At 36.2% G+C, this 22,646-nt stretch overlaps 1 protein-coding gene across 1 annotated transcript in view; it reads right to left on the bottom strand.

Annotated features, from left to right (window-relative positions):
• LOC124157723 (transmembrane protein 209) overlaps positions 1-22,646 on the bottom strand; it is a 37,084-nt gene that overhangs the window by 14,007 nt on the left and 431 nt on the right. The window contains exons 2-8 of the mRNA XM_046532698.1: positions 22,480-22,617; positions 20,313-20,488; positions 10,260-10,445; positions 9,577-9,858; positions 9,066-9,248; positions 7,703-7,920; positions 1,649-1,913 (exon numbers count right to left, since the gene is read on the bottom strand). Of these exons, the coding sequence (XP_046388654.1) occupies positions 1,649-1,913; positions 7,703-7,920; positions 9,066-9,248; positions 9,577-9,858; positions 10,260-10,445; positions 20,313-20,488; positions 22,480-22,617 (1,448 nt within the window). The remainder of the gene's footprint in view (positions 1-1,648; positions 1,914-7,702; positions 7,921-9,065; positions 9,249-9,576; positions 9,859-10,259; positions 10,446-20,312; positions 20,489-22,479; positions 22,618-22,646) is intronic.

The raw sequence follows: 22,646 nt of genomic DNA, 5'->3' as shown, positions 1-22,646 counted from the left end.
ACCTTAAAGTAGGGGTTTATGTTGATGATATGTTGCTTGTCGGAACGAAGGACAAGATATCACAGTTTAAGAGTTATCTAGGTAAGCATGTAGGAGTCAAGGATCTTGGTTCAGCCCATAATATTTTGTCCATCAGAATACAGAGACCTGAAAGAAGTGTGGTATATATTGATCAGGAGAATTATATAAAATATATGTTGGAAGAATTCGAGATGCAAGATTGTCATGGGGTGAATACTCCTTTACCAGTAGATTTTCAAGAGAGAGATGTCGAAAACCAAATAAGCAATTATTTGTATCGAAAAGCAATAGGCTGTTTGTTGCATTTGTCTGGAAATACAAGACCAGACATTTCCTATGCTGTGTGTATTTTAAGTCAGTATATGGAGGAGCCATGTCAAACTGATTGGAAAAATGTCAAGCATATGTTTAGATTTTTGTCTAAGACTAGAGGTTATGCTTTATGTTATCAAAAATGTCAAAGTAAAATTAATGCATACTCTGATGCAGACTGGGCAGGCAGTAAAGGTTATTGTAAGTCCATTACAGGATATCATATTTCTTTAGCAGGGGCTCCATTTATCTGGCGAGCAAGGAAGCAAAAATGCATGGCAACCTCATCAACTCATGCAGAGTTTATTGCATTGTATGAGTGTGTAACTGAAATAGTATGGTTATCAGAGTTGTTAATAGAAATTAATCAAGGATGTTTAATGCCTAAACCTTGTGTTATATATTGTGATAATGAGAGTTCCATTGCCATTGCCAAAAATGATGTTATAACTGAAGGAAACAAACATTTCTTTGTTAAATACCATTTCATCATGGAACAAGTCAAAGAAAAAATGGTGTATTTTATATATGTACCATCAGACAAGAATACTGCGGATATATTTACTAAAAGACTGCCAGGGACAAGAATCAAAGTGCTATCAAAGATGATAGGACTTAAGGATCTGTACAATAGAATTTAAGATGTTTGAATATTTTATAATTATAATGTCTTGTGTTGTTTGGTACTCATTCAGAGATTGAAGGTGAAATGATTATTGCATTTTCAAAAACAGGTATTGTCCGAGGGGGAGTGTTAAGATTTCCATGAAATGTATATTTTGTATATTCGCGGACAATGCCATTTTTTTTATCAACAGAAAAAAGTATCTATGTACTTTTTTGTAGCCAAGGGTTTGTTTTGTGGTTACTTTGTTGTGACTCTTTAAAAAAAAGGTTGAAGAATAAAACTTGAAGTAGATAGTTGATCCTGTTTTTTCTCCGGACTAACTGTCGAAGCTTTCATAGTGGCACGAAGATTTCGTCCACTGGTTATCGAAAATAATATTCATTGTCAGGTACATCATATGTTGCAACTTTTTTATTTTTCAAAATCAGTAGGTTTTCATTGTTAAATTATATTTTTTTAAATTAGCAATAAATGTTATTCAACTCATTCATAAAGAAGAGAAAAGCCCATTTTTACTGAAATACACATCGATATAAACATATTTTTGATGCTATTGTTTTTGAAAATGTACCTACGAATTTTGTAAAAAAGGCTGGATTTTTCAGTAGGGTTTAAAATTAGCAGCCGGCACTCAAAGTTTTAATTTCCTTAATTTTAAAACATGCATGATAAACTATAAAAACTTACTTCTGATACGAGCCACAAGGTACTTTTGATTAGGAGTAGCCTCCAGAAATGGAATAAGAAGAGATAAATTTGGAGCAGCAGTGATGACATGTGGTACCAAAGCAGCACTTCGAAGCCTATCCAATCCCACATTGCCAATTCCTTGCTCTTCTGTTCCTCCCTCTTTGCTTCCTGTTACACCTCCAGCACAAACGTTCCATCCAAGAGCCTCATTGATAGAATCGATTTCCAGCACCAAACGTTCAACAACTGTTTGTGATAGCCACTGCAACAAATTAGGTTGCACAAGGTTATTAAGTACATAGTTTTGATGGCAAATAAATATACTCAGTGTTTCATAACATATACATATGTATGCTAGGAAGACCATCATTTTATGCATTGGAGAAAAATTATTTTTTCAGCCTCTCCAAATGGTTGAAATGTAGAGTATTCTCACACAATCACTGAGGTTCAACATACATCTATCATGTGCTTGGCAAGTTTATGTGATCAAGCTCAAAACAAATTTTTAGACTGCATCGAATGCAATCCAGACACAAAATGAGGCACGACTAGACGTAGGGGCTGTGCGAGTTTCAACTCTTCAAGAGCGAGAAAAATTTACAACTCCACTACCGCTTAATTTCAACATGAATGGATTTCAACAATTCCAATAGACAGTTGGAGACTGCTTTGAGTTTGGCAGGGTGCTGGATTGGGCAACCTGCAGCTCACCTTTTTTAAATGATGATATTTTTTTTTCTCAAATTTTCCATATTTTGAGGTGTTCTTATAGTCACCAATATTTGTAAATCCTACATCGATATATTATGCAGAATATTGCGCAGAATAAACGTAAAATTATAAACTTTATCATGCCCTTTTGAACATTTTCCAGAAACAATAGGATCGAATCTATAATTTAAAGTTAATGCATGTGCTGTTCTACCAGAAAAATTATACAAAAATAAAATCAATCCTGAAAAGGATTTTTATCCATTTCATGTGCTTAAAGCCTGTTTATCAAGCACTGTTTTGCAAAAGATAGTCTAGCTAAATTGTACATTTTTGGCATCACATAGTTTTAGGGACTACAGTAGACTCTTGTTAATACGAACAACGTTATTACGAAGTTCTCGTTTTTACGTAGCAAATCGTTAGTCCCGACGAAAAGGCCTATCCAACCTATAGGAAAAGAAAGCTTATTACGAAAATTTCCTTTTTACGAAGTTACAAACCTCAGTCCCGGTCCTGGTGGTTACAAAATGAACTTTATTACGAAGTTCCACGCATAAGCTATGGCATTAGATGGATATTCACTACGCTAAGTTTTAATAATCACGCCACATTTAAGTTCTCCTCGTGTACTGCGACCAAGAGCGTCATTTATGGTTCTTTTTTCACCATACACGCAACGTCATATAATAAGCTTTACTCCTGGGGAATCATGGTGACAGACCCATTACAGCTCGTAAATTTGATGTACAGTTAGTTCTCTTCCTACGCACATTCGATTTACAAACTTTCAGAGATGCCAGCATTCAAAAATTTCAAATTTCAAATTTGGCGCCTTTTGATTTGGAGGAAATCTTACTCTGGCCATAATCTATACAAAGTACCGTATATCTCCGAATATAGTCCCCCCTTTTTTTCCAAAAATGGCCGCGGAAAAGTAAGGGGGGGGACTATAATCGAGTGTAATCCAATTTAGCATACTAAAGGTGACCATAAAGTAATAAATAATGGCTAATGTTCTCGTAGTCTTTCTATTTGAGTATATTTATGAGGATTATAATCGGAGATATTAGTAAATACTGCCACGTTTTACCGGAAATTAAGACAATTTTTACCACAAATGTTGTACAGATACGATTATTCCGATTCAAATAGCATATCGAATATGCGTTTTCACGGAATCCATCGGGTAGCCGCTAATTTTTCTTGGAAAAGTATTGTTAGAATAATTCAATCGACACTGATCACTTAATGACGCAAAACAGTAAATAATTAAAATGAAAACTAAACACACACTATCATTACATTAATCGAACACTAGAATTGAATCAATAGTATATGTACCCGTCGCTCATTTAATAACTACATGATTTAAATAATTGCGAAAAATAAACAGATAAAGTGAACCTTTCGTGACGATTTAGCATTTCATTGCGTCCGTAGCTACTATACGTCCGTGCGGTTCGTGTTTACAACCACTGCCTTTACCGCCTTCACAGAACAAGAATGCGCAATAGGTGATGCATTTGTTTCTGAAAAGGCGCAATAATCGACGACTTTAAACCAGAAGCGCCGGCATTACTGCATTTGATCGAAATACAGCGACTCAGCATCGAAAGTGTAATTAATTTATTGAGGAATATCTTCAATTCGTCAGGGTAAATAGGATCGATAAATTACGTCGCATAACGTTTCGCAATTATTTCCGCGATATTTTCTTTATTAAAAATAATTTTACGTTCAACAGTGAGGTGATGGATCAAGTAGAAAGATGAGGATCAATCCTGCCGCAGATTAGAGGCCTTCAAAGACGGAGTTTCGATGCCAATTTAAAAATAGCCGTTGCAGAATACGCCGTAAATCATAGTATTTACAGCGCTAGCAAAGCGCTAATACATCGCGGAAGTCATTTCGGGGGTCTCGATGCGGCAGATTCAAAGAATTAGACGAAAATATCGTCGAATTTGTGCGCAAATGCAGAGCAGAAGCTCTTTGTGTAACTTATGCAATGATTCGCGAAGAGGCATTGAAAATTGATATATTTTTTTTTTTCAGTTTTAATGTTTGTTGGAAAAAGTTTATTTCTTAATTTTATTACTTTGATAATTGTAAGTCCTGTAGTTTAATTGTTTTGCTTAGCAGGCATTTGATAGCAATATTTTTATAATATTTATAATTTATTTAACACAATTTTATTTAGATTTCCTAAATTCTTCAAGTCACTTGGATTTGTGATGACTTGATGTGTGTGTTACACTGGATCTAAGGAAGTTTCAGGGCCAAATGCAATACTGTTTATGGGCTTTAAGTTAAAGCTTATATATTGACATTGTCTGTAGTCATTTGGAAATCAAAAATATTAATAATTTGTGAAGGTTTAAAAAATACAATAGCCTTGGATACTTAAAAAAATTTCTCATTTCTTCATTACATCTGGTTAAGGAACTATAAATTACTGATACATGCAATGGATCACAACATGTTTTAGGTATAGTTATTTTGTTGTGATGGAAAATATGTGAACAGATTTGTTCTTAATCTTCACAGAAAATAATAGTTTTTATCGAATCTAGAATCTTAACTTGCTAACCACAGAAAAATTGCCTTCCTTTACATTTTAAAATTTTTCCCAAAACTGAGGTCTCAAAATTGGGGGGGGGGGGACTATATTCGGGGGGGGACTATATTCGGAGATATACGGTATCATTGAATCCGGCGTGAAGTTAGGAACTGTTCAGCGTTTCGCCCGTTGTTCCTTGCTGCGGAGAGCAATTTTTTCGGTTCCAGCTGCGTTGCACGCCCATCTAGATCAGTTCGCCACAATCGCAAGTTAGCGCACAATTGTTATGAAGTGTTGCATTCCGCAGGATAACCGTACTCCTCTATGCCTTGCATACATTCCGGCCAGCGAGAGTTGTCCGATGACGGCACAATAGGTGGTGCGGATAATCCTGTGCCAGCACGGTTTGCAGCCAATCGCTGTCTCCCAAAGGCACCTCACACCATCGCCCAGTCATTCAACGTTGTCAAATGCATGAAGAGCAGCGAAATAAGCCTGATCCACTAAAACATACCCTTTCTTCAAATTCCCAAAACAAGTGACTCTTCCACTGGGTCCTTCACGCTCGACGTCCTTTCCGTCTCCTTTCTTCACGGAGCCCTTTGTAGGCATTTCACTTTCTTACCTGGCAACGCTGACCTAGACGATTCTGCCTGTCATCGGACAACTCTCGGCGGCCGGACCGTAGGTTTATCAACTTAGGAACAAGATCTTGGAACGCATCTAGTTCGTAAATCGGATTTACTGTTCTCGAGAAGATATCAACGCTCGATTACGTCATGCCTCATGCCAAAACTGAAACGAATTTTCCTGTTTATCCATGGTATATATATATTTGCGCGTAATTTAAACACGTTAATCACATACGGTTTTTTCCGACGATTCTTAAAAGAAACGTTCATACGAACTTCTTTATTATGAACCTCCGATTTTTCGGTCCCGTGAACTTCGTAATAACGAGAGTCTACTATAATGAACAGCAATTTCCAATTAGACCATTTTTCCATCTGCTCATCTATTTATCATTATTCACATGAAAATAAGTTTTATTGAATCATACGATACATTTCTAATCCATTGTATTCTTAGAATTTCCTAAAACCATGGAAATTGTATTGTTATTTATCACTATCTATCAATTAATCCAGGTAACATCATCAAGTTTTTATTCTTGAATGCATTTGATACACTGGAATATATTTCACACTCTCATACTTTTCTAACATCACATTCTAAACATTGAACTGTCTACACCCTGGTGATACCACTAAAAAGTGGCAAAATGCTGCCACGAATAGGAGATATTTTACTGAGAAATAGAAGTGACCGGAACACCGGAGAGAGAAAACCTTGCCGAATAGTTTTTTTTTCTAATTTAACTGAGTCTAGCTAATTTTGAATCTTAAACTTGAATCTAACTCAAGATTCAAGATATTTCCCAAATTCTCGCTCGATCAAAATAATCCCCACTCACACAGCCTTACTAAGCATTTGAAATGCAGCAAAACATTAACATTTGTCCCTAAAAACCATTGACCTCCAGTAATCGACTGACTTGTGAACTTCATTAACATTAACATTTCGGTAAATTAAGTACTTAATTTCCGTAATATCTGTAATTTCATATGCATAATGCATATTCCATAAAAATACCAATAGAGATCATAAATATTAAGGCCATACCAATCTATCATCCGGCATATTTTCTTTCAATTAAGATAAAAAATATTGTCCACATTGGCAAATAGAAATGGATTATAATAAAGGTTAGTCAGATTGCATAATTTGGATACCAATATCCACTAATACTAACTTTCGCCGGATTAAGAAATCAGATCAAAATTAGCTGATTAAAAAATTGGACCTGGATACAGCATTTTACATAAATATTTGAGTGCCCTATGAAAGGGAGTAAAATATCAAATTCTGACTTCACGTGGATGATGAATAAGGTAGCTTGTATTGTGTGATGAATTGTTGTATACTTGTGTGATGATTTGTTTCTATTGAGATGATTTTATATAGAAATGTTGGAAAAAGTTTATCAAAGTATTAAGGAGCACTCGGATTTTTATTTCTTTGATAATATTTAAAATTTATGGCAATTACGTATGAATTAAACTTTAATTTGTATTTCATTGACATTCCTAGATTGCATGTTCCAACAACTGAAGTTGATCACTGATTACCAAGCATTGTATACAATTGAGTGCTCTGTTAGTTTAGCATTGTTCAAGGTTAATGTACAGCAGATGGAGTGCCTACGATAAATGCAATCATCAGCCTCATTAAATGTATCACCAGTGATCGCCAGTATTTTAAAAATAGCTATGTATTGCTTCACACACTGCTTTTGTAAACCTGTAAGTTACGGTATTAACAAAACTGTAAGCAGAAAAAGGAAGGAAGTTATTGATTTAAATATGTAAATACTAATTTTATTTGCTACTCTGGAATAAAACCATAAGTAAAATCACCAAATCAAACTATATAAATTGTATTGAATGCACTAACAGCTTTCTAATGGCACCACATAGGTTGTGCATTGCATGTGTCTGTATTGTTTTGTCAGCATGTGTGGAGATCCCACGGCATCGACTTGTTCAAAATATTTATTTTTTTAGGCCAATTTCATGCGAGATGATCGTTTTGAATTGCAAAATAGCTTCCAATACCTAATAATGCCTACACACTGTTTACTATAAAATTACAATCAAGTACGAATAAGGAATGTTTTAAAAAAATCCCACACACAAAGAAATTAAATTATACAGTACCACTCTAAGATTCATAGTCCAACGCTCAAGATTGGAAACTTTGACTCCAACACGCTGCCATATATCAATCCCATGAGAAAAAGATGACCCGCTTCCAGGTGAAGATGCTGCAGGTGATGAAGCAGACCCAGAGGAAAGTGGAGATGAGTGAGCCATCCCTGCCCTTGTATCACCCTCCCTTTTCTTGGCATCACCTCTACCCCTTCCTGGTACTAAAGCTAGAGTAGAAAACAGCATAAAAGAATTAACCAATTAACAAAGTTATAGAAACTAAGAAAGTAATTCAAAGGATGCATCACCCCCGCTAGACCAGTTGTATTTTGCCTCTTTTTTGGTGAAATGTGACCCATTAATAATAACTCGCAAAAAAATTGCAAAGTGTCTAGAATAATCAGCTGTCAGCATTTACCTGTTTTGCAAACATAAAAATTTGCCAGACTGATAGAGATTAATACATCATAGACCGAGATTTGAAACATCCTCAGTTAATATACATCTCTTTAAATTTAATCCCAGTTTCTTTGGATTTTTTAATATTCTATTTCACTTATATGTTCTATATATTTCAGCGTATATGTTGTTAAAAAAAATTTAGAACCACCTATGGACACACACATAAAAGCAACAGCCATACCAACTGCATTTTTGGAGACTCGAAAATTTCAGGAATTTAGACTGATTGTTTCAAGAAAATTAGATGACATTTGCAGTTTAAATCATTTCAAACTCAAAAACTGTACAAAATAGAACGATTTATAATAATAAATTCTTTAAATCTCAATTGGTAGAAAAATCTCTATTACTCGTCCACCCCCTGGTAATTTTATTAATATCGCGAAGTAGGTTCTAAAAATACTTCCTTTCAATGCAGACCAAGCTGATAACTTCCATGGTACCTTCTACAGAGCTTCCATGTTACCTTTTAGATGACTAACCAATGAATTCAAGACCTTTAGTTAACCCATTGGCATCACAACCATACTGGTATGGGGCCTGAAGCTGGCCACAAACACCAAAAGTATACCGGTACGCAGATTGCATAGTGATATCTATCAGTTGATCCCGCTATCTTGCTACTGTTTTTGGATGTTTATGGCCATATAGTGTACCTGATAGCAGCTGCCATCTGGTGGCCATTTAGAAAACTTTTTCCATTGTAAATTGCCTTAGAAATACTTCTCTTACTTGTAGATTTTATTCACCTGAAAATGGATCTATTTACATCGGATGGCCAATTTAAATCACAGGGGATGGATGCAAATGGGTTAATGACCTAATGCAAAGTTAATATGTACTCCAGCTAAAATTTTAAGGGATAACCACAGATTTTGGAAAATTAAGTTCAAAATAAGGAAAAACAAACCAGAAACAAGGGGAGCCAGCTGATATGTGCACCGGTAGAGCAAGGAGGGCTGATTTTGGGAGCCATTTGGGGAGAAAGTGATAGGTGAGGAGGAAGATACAACCGGACTAAACTGTGTTCCACTGCCTGGAATGACAGGCATGGTCGATCCAGTAGGCGATGACTGCACATCACCCATGAAACCTTAAAAACAAATCAAAGTTCAATACTTCAACACTAAATTTAACAAAAATTACCAAAATAATTACTAATCCATTTAGGTTTAAATATTTTTAAGTATAAACTGCCTGTATACAAAGATAATAAGGCAGATTCTTAACCAACCTAAGAAAAAAACAGAATGTAGTCTGAATTCAGGGAGAAGGGTTACCAGCAAGTCTTCTTGTGTATTAGATAACTTTGATACATTCCCTAAGAATAAACTCCAATGACATCCAATAATAGAAATATGACAAGACAAATTTAAACAAAAAAATACTATAAGTAATTACACCAAGGAGAAAGCACTTACTTGATTCAAAGGTAGTTTTAGGATTTGCAGTCATTCGCCCAAGCTCACTAGAACCCAATGATCCAGGAGAGAAAGGATTTCCTGGGCTGTGACTAGCCAGAGGACTTGTGACAAAAGATGGTGTGAGGGGGTAAGGGGACAAGGTAGGCAGGGTACTATTAGGAGAGTATGGAGATGATCCTACAGTTGGAGTAAGGTTCGGCATAGCTGGACTGGACTGATGATACACCCAAGAGGGACTGGACATGGAATAATTTGGACTAGACAGGATGCTGGCACTACCTGGAATCATGAAAACAAATGAAAATTATGGTACATATATACTTACATCTATTACAGACAATGACATAACAAAACTCAGGACACAACATGAATACACACAAGCAACAAGGTCTTTTATTAATTAAACCTTAGAGTGCGGGAACATTTTTATACATTTTGCACTCTGACTGCGGCATTTACCCAAAATTTTTATTGCTACCTGAATATCTTGCTCTTGGGCACTTTCCCTCACTGTAAGGATTGCTAAGGGGCTTAACTATACCATTTCAGCCCTTGCAGCAGAGAGTGCCTCCTGCACAGGGGGTCTTTTACGTACTAGCTGGCAGCTAAAATTGTGAACTCTAGCAGCCTAAAGATCAAGAATTAAATTTGACAGAAAAAACACAGAAAAAAATCCTTACTATTGCCAATTGCTGAAGAGTTCAGTGAGGATGAACTGTATGGTGATGTAAAAGAAGGCACATTTGGAGATGGAGATGAGATCAGCGGCTTTGGTGTATGCCTGACTGGTGATGGAGATCTTTGTTTCTCTGGTGAACACACTATTTTTGAGGCCACAGAATCATTTGATGCTTTAAAATGGGGATCTGTAAAGCATAAAAACAACTGTTAACAAATTACAGATTTAACCAGAGAATAATCAAAAGAGATATTGGCAAACATCATTAACAGCTGATAATCCATGCCAGAATATGTCGCTCTAGCATAAAAGATAAAGGGCGTAGTCCAGTACACGCTCCCAATGCTCCCAAGTGCTCCCGCTTCAGACACTACAGATTCGTGGTCCACTTTCGCTCCTATCGGTCCCCGTCCTCCCGGTGCTACCCTACTGGATCACGGCTGGAGCGATAGTAGCATTTGTTAGTCATTTATTTTACTGGTATCGTCTGCTCGGATATTAGATCGTGTGAATAAGGGATTTATATAGCCCCTTGCACTTTACTTAGCTAGTTAGATAGGTCAGTAATATAAATGACAAAAAAAATATGACCATGGGGTACACCACAAGAAACCTTATTAATTTTATATCAGCATTGGATACCATGCTCGGACACCACAACAGATCGATGCTTGTCCTGAAGATTTTACCCACTGGTTTGCAAATCCTCTAACACCGAGGTGATAAACTTTAACTGAGAGCAAATCATGATACATATAAAAGAAGACAAGCCTGATCAATAACACTGATTGAACACCTTATTAGAGAAATTTCAATGGAACCAAAAATAAGCCTAATCCACAACACTTAACTCACCCAAAAGCCTGTTTAAACTACACACGTACAAGTTAATGCCTGTTTGCGTGAATGATTTTTGTGGACCGAAATGGAACATGAACGAATGTATGAACCAAGCTGAAATAGGTTCAATTTTTCGTTCATGCATTCGCACAAGTAAACATGTGACCACTCAACGTGCAACAACTCAACCGTACGGTACATTTCATGTTCATTCTTGCATTCATACATTTAGACTCATACGGGTTCATGTACCGTGTAAAAAGGCCTTAAGTTGAGTGTACTTGCTACGATTCATCAATTGCACTCATGAAATTGTATGATAGTCTTAAAAGCAGCCCTAGACTAGAACCCATCTCGTCAACAGCAAGCCTTAAACATAAATGCAACGCACGTCAACCTACCCTTAAGAAAATTACACAAGTAAAATACAACCGAACATCAATAATTGATTAAACTTAAACTCAACTTGAAGATTAGAGAGAGATATCATCATTTAACAGAGGATACAATCTTCATGGAGAAAGGTTGGCCGCCACACAATGCAACAAACGGAATACTTTGACCAGGAAGATCACCCACCACGTACCCTAACCTTAGAAGTCATATTCTATCTCAATTTCACGCAATCTCAAGTTTAAATAACTAATAATTGATCTAAATAACGAATAAATCAAAATAACTTATAAAAATACAATGTAAACAACGAACGGAATGCTTCGACTGGAAAGTCCACTCACCACATGCCTTATTAACTTCAAATAGTCATTTTCTATCTCCACTTCTTGCTAGCTCAAGCTTAAACCACTAATAATTATTTATCACAACAACAAAATTTATAAGATACCTTGGACTTGCCGCTCAATTTCTTCCTCGATCAGGCCCGTGGCGAACATCGACTCTAAATTGTATAACCATTAGGTTACAGCTATTTGCCTCACCATAATATCCCCTGAATAATAATCAATTTTTTTAGCACCTACAATCCTGGCTCTCTTAGCAACTTCTTCCGTCAACTCCAAATGGTCATATTATTGCTGGCCTGGTCCACAATTGCTATGAACACCATTTTCTTTTGTATTCCTTCCCATTCAAATTCACGCTGAAAACCAGTTTGCTCCAGCTCACCCACCTATTTTGCAGGAGCATTTGTAGCGAGACAGAAGCGAATATAGTGACGTCATGCGTGACACACAAGAAAGCTACAGGAGCTTTTGTAGCTTCTACTGGAACACGAAAAGACTCGCTCCCAACACTTCGGAGCACTGGGAGCTTGTACAGGACTACGCCCAAAGACATCAGAGTACAACATTTTTTAAACTTAAACTTTTAAACAGTTTCAAAATATTTCCATAAGGAGGATTTCAAGAGTTCCCATTATTTGAGTAAATGAACATCGTTATTTACATAGTTTTAAATTTAATTGAAAATTTAAAACTATGTAAATAAGTAGTGGAAAAATAGTAATTATAAACCATTCAAACAGAGTACATATTTAATTTTTCATAATGGTATCGCTAATTAACAAGTAAAAACATCCTCATTAAACTACTGCTACAATACGGAACACTTTATCCCATTATTAATATCAATACAAGCTTACAGAGATGCAAGTACTGCATAGCTCATCTTGCTCTGAGAATGTTAGACTAGGACACTAAATCATCCAATGAATTTCCCAGAATAGCAACAGTGAGATAATATATAACCCCAACGAATAATTCATTAGATACATTAAAAAATATTTTTTCATTAGCAGAGACATAATAGAAAAGCAATTAATATTTTCAGCTTCTTAAATTTCTTATGAGACCAACCAGTCTTAAAGACATCGCATGGAATTGGAATATATGTACTGTTTAGCAATTTCAACACTAGTTAAGAACTTAGATATCAGGGAAATTGAGTAGTGCATAGAAAATCACTTTAGGATTTTGATGAAATTTCAGCAGTTTGGTGTTTATAATTCAAGATTCCTATCCTTTTTTTTTTTAATTCAACATCAGAGCCAAAAATATTCTTCTTAAATCTGATATTTTATTTTATGCAAAAAAATTATTTAGTAAATATAAACTATCCTTGAAAGGAATGTGTTTGATTTCTGAAGGCCTTAGGTGATGCTATAAAAACATTGTTTGACTTGTTACACAGGTAAGTGGCTTTAAACCAGGGACCTGGAGCAGCAGGGGAGCAGTCATTGTTGCTCCAGCCGTAGCGGAGCAGGTCGGAGCGGAGCTCTCAGGTGGAGCTGCATGTTGGAGCTCCCCGGAGCGGAGCGAATTGCTATAATTCTGCTCTGCTCCGGTATTACGGAGTTTCTAAGAGGTTGACTTTGTTCCAGAAATTCTATAGCCAATTGAAATAGCATATTTTCCAATAGGCATTTCCCATTATTAATCGCAAAAAAATATAATGGAGGATTACTTGCATGTAATTGTAATGTGAGATTAAATTGCAATTCACCTCGTGTTTATAGGCTTATTGTGTTTTTATGTTTATATTTGGAATGTGTCACTTTTTAAAGAAATATTGGATCCTTAGCCCTCTAAAAGTGTACCGATTTTCGTCAATATGTCCATAACCATCTCACGATAATGGCAAAGATTTAATTTTTAGATTCAAAAATAAATGATGCTTTACTGTCCGTTGTTTCAAATTTAAAATATATGTTTAAACAAGGTTTCATATCTTTCAACATATAAAATTTCTTTACAGCAATTCGCCAAATACGACTTACACCTTTCAAAGATGTGAATAATGTGAATTTTTTCCTGCCCGTAACAATTATTCTTTATCTAAGGAAATATGGGAAGTCAAACAAGGAGGTTTCACTTAAAGACTGAGTGCTCAGAAAAATGACAGAAATATCAAATTAGTGATGCTCAGTAGGACCTCTGATTACAAAGCATGTCATTCGGAAAAAAGTAATGGGCTTAGGGTAGAATATATTTTTTTATTGAAGTATTTATAGTAAAATTCCATGAAAATTATTCCTTGCACCCAATGAATGGGCCAGGCCTGTATCCTTAGCATTTTAAATTTACACTAAGGCATCATTTGAAAACACGCAACTCCAACCAATTATCGTGATTAGTACAGACTTTTGGCGCAAAAAAGGTAGAACTGAAAGGTATGCTGAACTTTCATGGACAATGGGCAATTTCCCGGCAATGCAGACTACCAAAATGGTGATTTTCATCTTTGTGGTTAAAGTAAGAGGAACATTATCAACATTTCCATGAAATGAAAAGTTCGAAAATATTTTTTCTATGCAGCAAAGGTAACTTCATTATTCATGAACTATTCTACACCTCGAAAATTGAAATCTACCTTTCAGCTCTTTAAAAAAAATCAAAGAATGGGTAAAATTTAACTTAAAAAAGGTATATGAGCGTTTCTACATGACTGTCATACTAGGGTTCAAGAATTCCATTTGAGATAAATGGACCGTTCAAAGACCGAACATGGAGTAAATATTATAAATTTTAGTATTCCATACTTGTTTCTCCCTATACTCCAACAATTTTTTACGAAATGCCGCGGTAGTGAGCTCTCGTTTCATCATCATCATTATAATCATCACTGGTCAACAATCCTAGGATTGGTTTGACGCAGCTCTCCACTCAGTTCTCCTATCAGCTAATCTTTTCACTCCTACGTATTTCTTCTCTTTCACATCTCTCTTTACTTGTTCCATATATTTTGTTCGGGGTCTTCCTTTTCCATTCTTGCCTTCCACCTGTCCTTCGACGATTGTCTTCATCAGGCCATCATGTCTCAAGATGTGGCCTATAAGGTTGTTCCGTCTTCTTATTAAGGTTTTCATGAGGCTTCTCTTCTCTCCTACCCTTCTTAGGACTTCCTCGTTACTAACTCGGTCGATCCATTTGATTTTCATCATTCTTCTGTAGCACCACATTTCAAAGGCCTCTATCCTTGCTATCTCCGCTGCGGTCATTGTCCATGCCTCACTTCCGTATAGGAGCATACTCCAGATGTAGGTTCTTATAAATTGTTTCTTTACTTCCATATTTAAGTTTCCCGCTATAAGCAGGTCTCTCTTTTGGTGGAATGCTCTCTTCGCCTGGGCTATTCTGCTGATAATTTCTTTCTTGCTTCTCCCGTCACTAGTTATCTTGCTTCCCAAATAACAGAATTCATCCACCTCTATCAGTTTATGCCTCCCTATTTTAATGTTGGTCTTGACTTCTTCTCTTCTGCTGCATACTAAGATCTTGGTTTTCTTCGTGCTTATTTTCAGTTGATATCTACTCATTACCCTACCCATATTAACCAGAATATTTTTCAAATCCTTCTCTGTTTCTGCTATAACGGCTATGTCATCAGCAAATCTTAGCATGCTAATTTTTTCTCCATGGATATTCACTCCTAATTCCTTTTCTTTGATTTCATTAATGGCTTTTTCAATGTAAACGTTGAAAATTACGGGTGACTATGTACAGCCTTGTCGCACTCCTTATTAATTCTTGCTTCTTCACAGCTGGGCCCTGATTTTATCACGGCTACTTGGTTTTTGTATAAACTGTGGATGATTCTTCTGTCATTATAAAGAACCCCAATTCCCTTTAGGATTCCAAGCATTGTGCTCCAATCCACGTTGTCAAATGCTTTCTCTAAGTCCACAAACGCAACGAATGTTGGCTTGTTCTTTTCCATTCTCTTTCCTATGAGCAGTATTAGGGCCAATATTGCTTCCCTTGTGCCTTTGTTTTTTCTGAATCCAAATTGGTCCTCATCCAAGTACTCTTCTGCTTTTCGTTCTATTCTTCTATAGATGATCTTTGTCAGCATCTTTGACGCATGTGTAGTGAGGCTTATGGTCCTAAAATCTTCGCACTTCTCCGCTCTTTTCTTCTTAGGAATAGGGATTATAATGTTCCTCTCGAAATCCTTTGGTATCTCACCTGTCGTATACATTTCACTAATGATTTTGTATAGCTGGTTCAACGTCTTCTCTCCTGAATTTTTAATTAGTTCTGCAGGAATGTCATCAATGCCAGACGCTTTATTTATCCTGAGGTCTCTTACAGCCGCATCAATTTCCGATCTTAAAATTGGGGCTCCCATGTCATCGGCATCCACTTCCCTCTCGTTTTCGATAGCATTCGTTCTGAGGCGACTTCCTTTGTACAAATCTTCCAGATATTCCTTCCATCTCTTCCCTTTTTCTTCGTTCTCATTTCATATGTGCAAATTATTTCGTTTAGAGAGTCATTCTATAACTGCAGATTTTGCAACTAAGATACTTTTTTTCTACGAAATTTTCCAGTTAACGATCTTCCTCAATCATGACTGTGCCTTACCTATCCATTTAATCCATCCTTACAATTAGATGTCGCACGTTCACGCAAAGAAATGCAATGCAAAAGTGCATTGTTTTGGTGTTAGTCACTGACGATTGACGTACATTTTGTTCCGCTCGCAGAAATCGAGGGATGCAGGAGATGAATCGTTTCATATCCAAATCAAGTCCATCCAAATGATGAAGGATCGGAAATAAAACATTCCCCGATATTCAAAGCTTTTGTTCCTAAGCGCTGTCACTGACTGGCACTTTAATTTTTCATAACGCTCAAATTCCCTAAAGTTTGAAATTTCTGAGCATGCGCTTCACTGGTCTTGACTGGCACACTAAATGCCTAGAATTATCTTATGTCAGTATTATTATCCTTGATAATTTTTTTGTTTTCACAGTGGAGCATTGTATTTTGTTTGATAATTGTTGACTTCGACTTCATTGTCGTTGGAAGCCACATAGGGTTAGAACGTCGCGTCATTACGTTTGTTGTGAAAACAGGAGATATGACTGGAATGATAGTTTATATCTGCGATCGTTACACGTGGCATACGACAGGATTGGTCAAGATGGCAAAGACGGGAGCAGAGATGAGTTTCAGCACCAGAATGAGATTCACAGAGCTCACTGGAGTCATAAAAAGGTTTTAATAATCACAGACGTATTATGGTACAAAACGGATCCCTCGAAAAATATCTTACGCCCTGGCATGTCATAAAATCGATCAAGATAAGTACGATATTGACTCTGCATTAAAACATCTATTTGGAGAGGTGATGGTGGCAAAACACAGCATGGATGAGTTAATAATTTACACAGATGGCTCTTCAAGCCTATTTAAAATTAAATATACCCAAAATTTCTGATAAAACTTAATGAAAGAAATGGTTCAAGTTGTATTGGTTGAAGGTATATAAATGATTCAAGAATGTAGGCTTGGTGAATACGATCGGCAAACGGCAAATCCCCACTACCTTATATGTGAATATTTCGAGAGCCATTCCAGAATTTTTGGATTGTCAAGTTTCTCTACTTTATATAAAGCCTTTATAAATGCTTCAGTAGTAGCAACAACAAGCTCCTCCTTCGCTTTCTTTGACTGAGTGACTGTGTGTTCAAATGATAGCTGTCGTTCTGTGGGTCCCCTTTCTTTCGCACGTATATGTGTATCGCTACTGATGTGCTTGAACAAAGTGTCACATCTTTCAAATTCAAATCTTTTATCGCAAACTTCACACAGTCTTTCACATAAAATCCTGAGCTGAATTCACTTGCCCTGGTATGAATGGTATCACTAGCTTTTGGCATTTTAAAATTCCTTTCCTTTGTTCGATACTTAAAAATGAAACCACGATAAAAAAACAGTACAACTGCAAAACACCACCAGTCACGATGGTGTTTTCAAACTGAGTGATGGGTAGCTACAGTATAACCATAGTACTGTATAACTTACAGATTGGGCTAAATATTTCATGTCATGGGTTCCCTTTTGATACCCTTCACCCAGGTGTTGAGGGAAGGTAGGACAGCAGCTAGATACAACAAAATCGCTTAGTTTTGATTGCAGCTGTTGCCAATCGGTCAGTAAAGGCAGTGAAAGAAGCACACACAACTAAACATAATACGATTCAAAGAAACTTGAAAAATTATTTCCCATTTATCGATCCTGAAACATCTAGAATGAGAAAATTTCTCACCTGAAGAATTAGATTTGGCCAATATCAAAATGATTTTTTTGCATTGAACCTCAGTGGAGAGCCGAATATCCGACGATCCGTCCGCTAATAAGGAGAACCCCTCTCCTCTTATCCTTTCTGTTCCTTCCTTCTCTTCCCCCAACTGCTATCGCTTCTTGCTTTCAAATAACCATATGCGTCTATGGATGTCTTTTAACGAATCGAATCGCTCAGTTGACGGCACCGTTTTGTGGCCGCCGTGGTCACGATGAAAGTCTGTAGTGTTAAACAATGAAGGCTTAGGCTTTAATAGATTATGACTCATTAGATGTGATTATTTTGCTAATTCACCTAAAATTGCAAAAACACGAAATTTCGTTTTTATGTACTGATTTCGCATTATTTAGAGATATCGCATCTCGCGAATTTCACAGACCTCTAATCATATCATGGCAACGGTGCTGTTGACGCAGTTGGGAAGCATAGCCAAAACTAAAGCCTGGGTAGCTTCTAAGTCGGGTAATGCTGTATTGTGTGCCACTAGCCTTGTGCAAGTAAGAATTAATAACAGCAAGAGAATAAAATTTTCAGAGATTCCTGTCGACAAAATTTCTGGCTTCTAAAGGCCGTTTCACACGGTACACGGAATTGCGCAGGTTAGAGCTGCATTAATGTCTAAAATGGCGTGGAATTGCGTGAATGCATGAACGAAATTAGAACGGGCTATTTTGCCGTCTCGCATCCACGCATTCTCGCATGTGTTCTAGCAATTCACGGCTTTACACGACACAATTTTGATTGCGCCTTCACACGTACGTCAGACTGCGCAATTCCGTGTACCGTGTAAAACGGCCTTAACTATATGCTGGACCAACATTGGCACAGCATTAAACCCATATGGAGCACTCTCTCTGTTCGCCATGAGGACGTAGTAGGTAGAAATATAATTAAAGTGCCTCCTTTGCCTGTAGATCACAGTGGTATGCGTACTCACCACTTTAAGTGAGCCTTTCTTCTTGAAATAGAGGTAAAATTACTGCTAATGGATACGAGGTGTTTATATTTCATAATTATGAATTTTGTGAGTAATACATTTATATTTTTTAATGTTGATCGCATGGAAAATAAAAGTTTGCAAGCATAAAATCACACATGTGCCAGTCAGTGACAATTTCCATCAGTCAATAATACATACTCTGTTTTCATGACCATGGAGAGGAAACCATTGCTCTCGCAAAGTCACAGTTACGTTTAGGAAATACCTAAAACTTTTTTACGTAATACGTGGTTTTTCTAAATCTTGCATAATTTCAGAGCAATCCTAAGAAATGTGACAATTTCACAAAACGGACTTTCATTTATGCCAGACAGAAACGATGACTTTGAAGTATAAAATCTTTAGTTCTTGAATCCCTAAATTCTTAAATTTCAGCATTCTACCTTTTTTGGGCTGATAGCAGTCGTATATTTCATGATGCACAATCAAAATCCGTAAACTCCAAGCATACTTTAACGAAAATTTCGTATTTTAGAGTAAAAAAATAAAAATCAAGAAGTTTGCTAATGGTAGTCTGCATGGTAAACTACAGCATTTTTATTTTATTAATATCGCTTGCAATCGAAATTTCTACTGTGATAATGAAATTGGTAAAAGTTGTTACTATGTCTGTGATACTGTATAACAACTTAAGTAACTAATCTCGATTATCATACGGTGATAAGCTTTCAGATTATCGTTAACATTATTTATCACACAAAAAAATTTAACTTAACGTAGTTAAATAGAACACACATTGTAATGCGGCATACGAAAAGTATTTTTTGCATGCTACCATTTATATATTGGAATGTATTGGCATGAGCTAATACCACAAATAGCATTGATTAAGGGTTAAAATCACAACAAAAATAGGGACGGGGAGCATTCAATGCCCACAGCCATAGAAGCGAGCCCACTTTGACTGCCCGCAAAGGAGCAAAGCATTGGCGTCAGAGTACTGATCCGGAGTGTAGTTCTCACAAGAAATGCTCCGCTCCAGAGTGGAGCAGCAGGAATTGAACTGATCTACTCCAAAAATGGAGCCGAAGCATAGCGGAGGAGCGCTCCAGGTCCCTGCTTTTAACATACAATGAGCAAATCCAAAGTTATTTGATGGCCTTAAAAAATTGTTACAGAAAAATAGGTAATTTACACTGAAAATCAAATATAAAATGAAATACTCACCTAGTTTGCTTATTCCCATCAAGCGCCTTTGATGTGGTGTGAGAGGTATGGGTTTCAGATACCAATTAACGTACACATACCGTGATACATGGAAAAAACTGCTTATCATCAAAATAACTGCAAGAGCAATTTCTCCATAATACAAACCTAGGCTGTAGGCAGGGCATTTATACACACTGCAAAATAACAAGTTAAATAAGAAGCAATAAATATTTGCTAACAAAACAAATAATAAAATTTGGCAGCATGCTTTGAAATGTACGACGTAACAAAGAAGAATCCCATATGGGTCAATCCATTTGAAGTGATCCAAGGTAGGTTGCTTTACCATATTTAATTTTTTTTTTATTTTTTTATATGTTTTTACTACAGAAATGGGAAGTTCAAAACTGATTTTTTTTTTATTTATTTTACACCGTTTACATGTGGTGGCCATTTTTGTTTTGAATCACGGAGCGTTTTTTCCCTTTGAAGACGTTTGCGTTAAATTGATTATCTCTGGACTGCATCATTTGCAGCATTACAAAAATTTTAAAAATCCAAATTTTAAAAATTCATAAACAATTAACGAGTGAGTTGTCAATGCTGATACTCCATAAAATGTGTGTACCCAATGATATCTTACTATTAAAAAAATATTAACTCTGATAAATTTCTCCTTCATGGTTTTTTAATTTCTAAAAAGTGGAATTCTTCAATTTTCGACCCCCTACTTAGAAGACCATTTAGACAGGTAAGATTTGCATGGGTAATTATGGCTATGAAACACTATTGTAAGGAAGAGAGTACCGAAAAAAACGATGCCAGTTTCAATCTTGTAGCACGATGCAGTCCAGAGATAATCAATTTAACGCAAACGTCTTCAAAGGGAAAAAACGCTCCGTGATTCAAAACAAAAATGGCCACCACATGTAAACTGTGTAAAATAAATTTTTTTTAAAATCAGTTTTGAACTTCCCATTTCTGTAGTAAAAACATATAAAAAAATTAAAATTATTAAAAATGGTCAAGCAACCAACTTATTTATCTTTGGATCACTTCATATGGATTGACCCATATTCAAAGCAGGATTTTCAACTTGCTTGAAGAAAAATTCCCGCAAAAAAACCCTCATGTCAATATTACTTATGATCCTCATCATTTCTGTTCAATAAACATAACAGGTCCCCAATGGTGCACAGGTTAAACACATGCGCACATTAAATGCATGGTAAAAGGGACCTTCCATATTAAATTCAATGCATACAAATTAAATTCTTAGGCATGAGATCCTATGGTTTGCAGCCAAATACAATTCCATATTTCGATTATACACTAATACACACAACAGTTGAGGAAAGTTATGAATATAAGTATGGTGCACAATGAAACCATAATCATTTGATTATAATGCCGTCCATTCCACGTGTACTATCATTACCCTGTGAGACAACTCAATGGAGTTTGGTAGGGGGTGACCAATCACCCGCATGTAACATCCACGAGGATCCCCATTTAAAAAACTCCATTTTATAAAGAAAATTAAAGCAAAAATCTGCATCTATTTATAAGTGCAAACAGCTTCTCAGACTCCTCTAATTAATTCTTGCTCTTACTCTGGAGATTTCCTGACTTACCTGGCAAGATTTTAAAGAATATTGTAATAAAAATAAACACTCAAAACAATATGAACCGAGGATAAAATAGAACATCATTACAATTAACCAAAATTAACCCAGCAGGCCTAATTCAGTCGTTACTAAAGGCAGCAATTCACCATTTTTAAATGTTCATAAGAACTTACACCTCATTTCCAAAACTATTAGTAACATGCACATTTTTAGATGCCTTTCGATCTGCTAAGATTAGCATCAATTCCGATTATATACAACAAGAAGAGTGCAAAAAGCGAAAGAACTATATGCTAAACGAAATGCTCCAAAAAATTTATTTCAGGAGAAAATTACAGACGTCGACATGTGTCGTATCTATAATTGAGTTTTTATGAGGAACTAGGAAAGTATCTTTCATTCTCGAAATTATATACGCTCAAACCCATACTTCAGGCCACTGCAAAAGATATCTTAGCGATAGCTGCAAGTTGTTACCTCTATCACACGAGATAAAACGAAATTAACTGTGGAATTTCTCCGGGTGCCATTAAAAATCAATTTCAACGAATACATACATGTCGTACAAAACAACTGCCAAAATGCAAATATTAATCGCTCCCCAAAGAAGACTTTGATTGGCTTTCTTCACAGCTGCGATCATATCCAGGGTTTCCTCCACAACTGCAGACCTCGATAGGCAACGCGGAGATCGACTGTAAGTAAACACCCACTTCTTAGAAAA

This window comes from Ischnura elegans, chromosome 4, assembly GCF_921293095.1.
Source record: "Ischnura elegans chromosome 4, ioIscEleg1.1, whole genome shotgun sequence".
In the NCBI taxonomy this organism is placed as follows: domain Eukaryota; kingdom Metazoa; phylum Arthropoda; class Insecta; order Odonata; family Coenagrionidae; genus Ischnura; species Ischnura elegans.
Note: the sequence above shows the minus strand (reverse complement) of the source record. Positions and strands in the feature narration are given on the sequence as shown.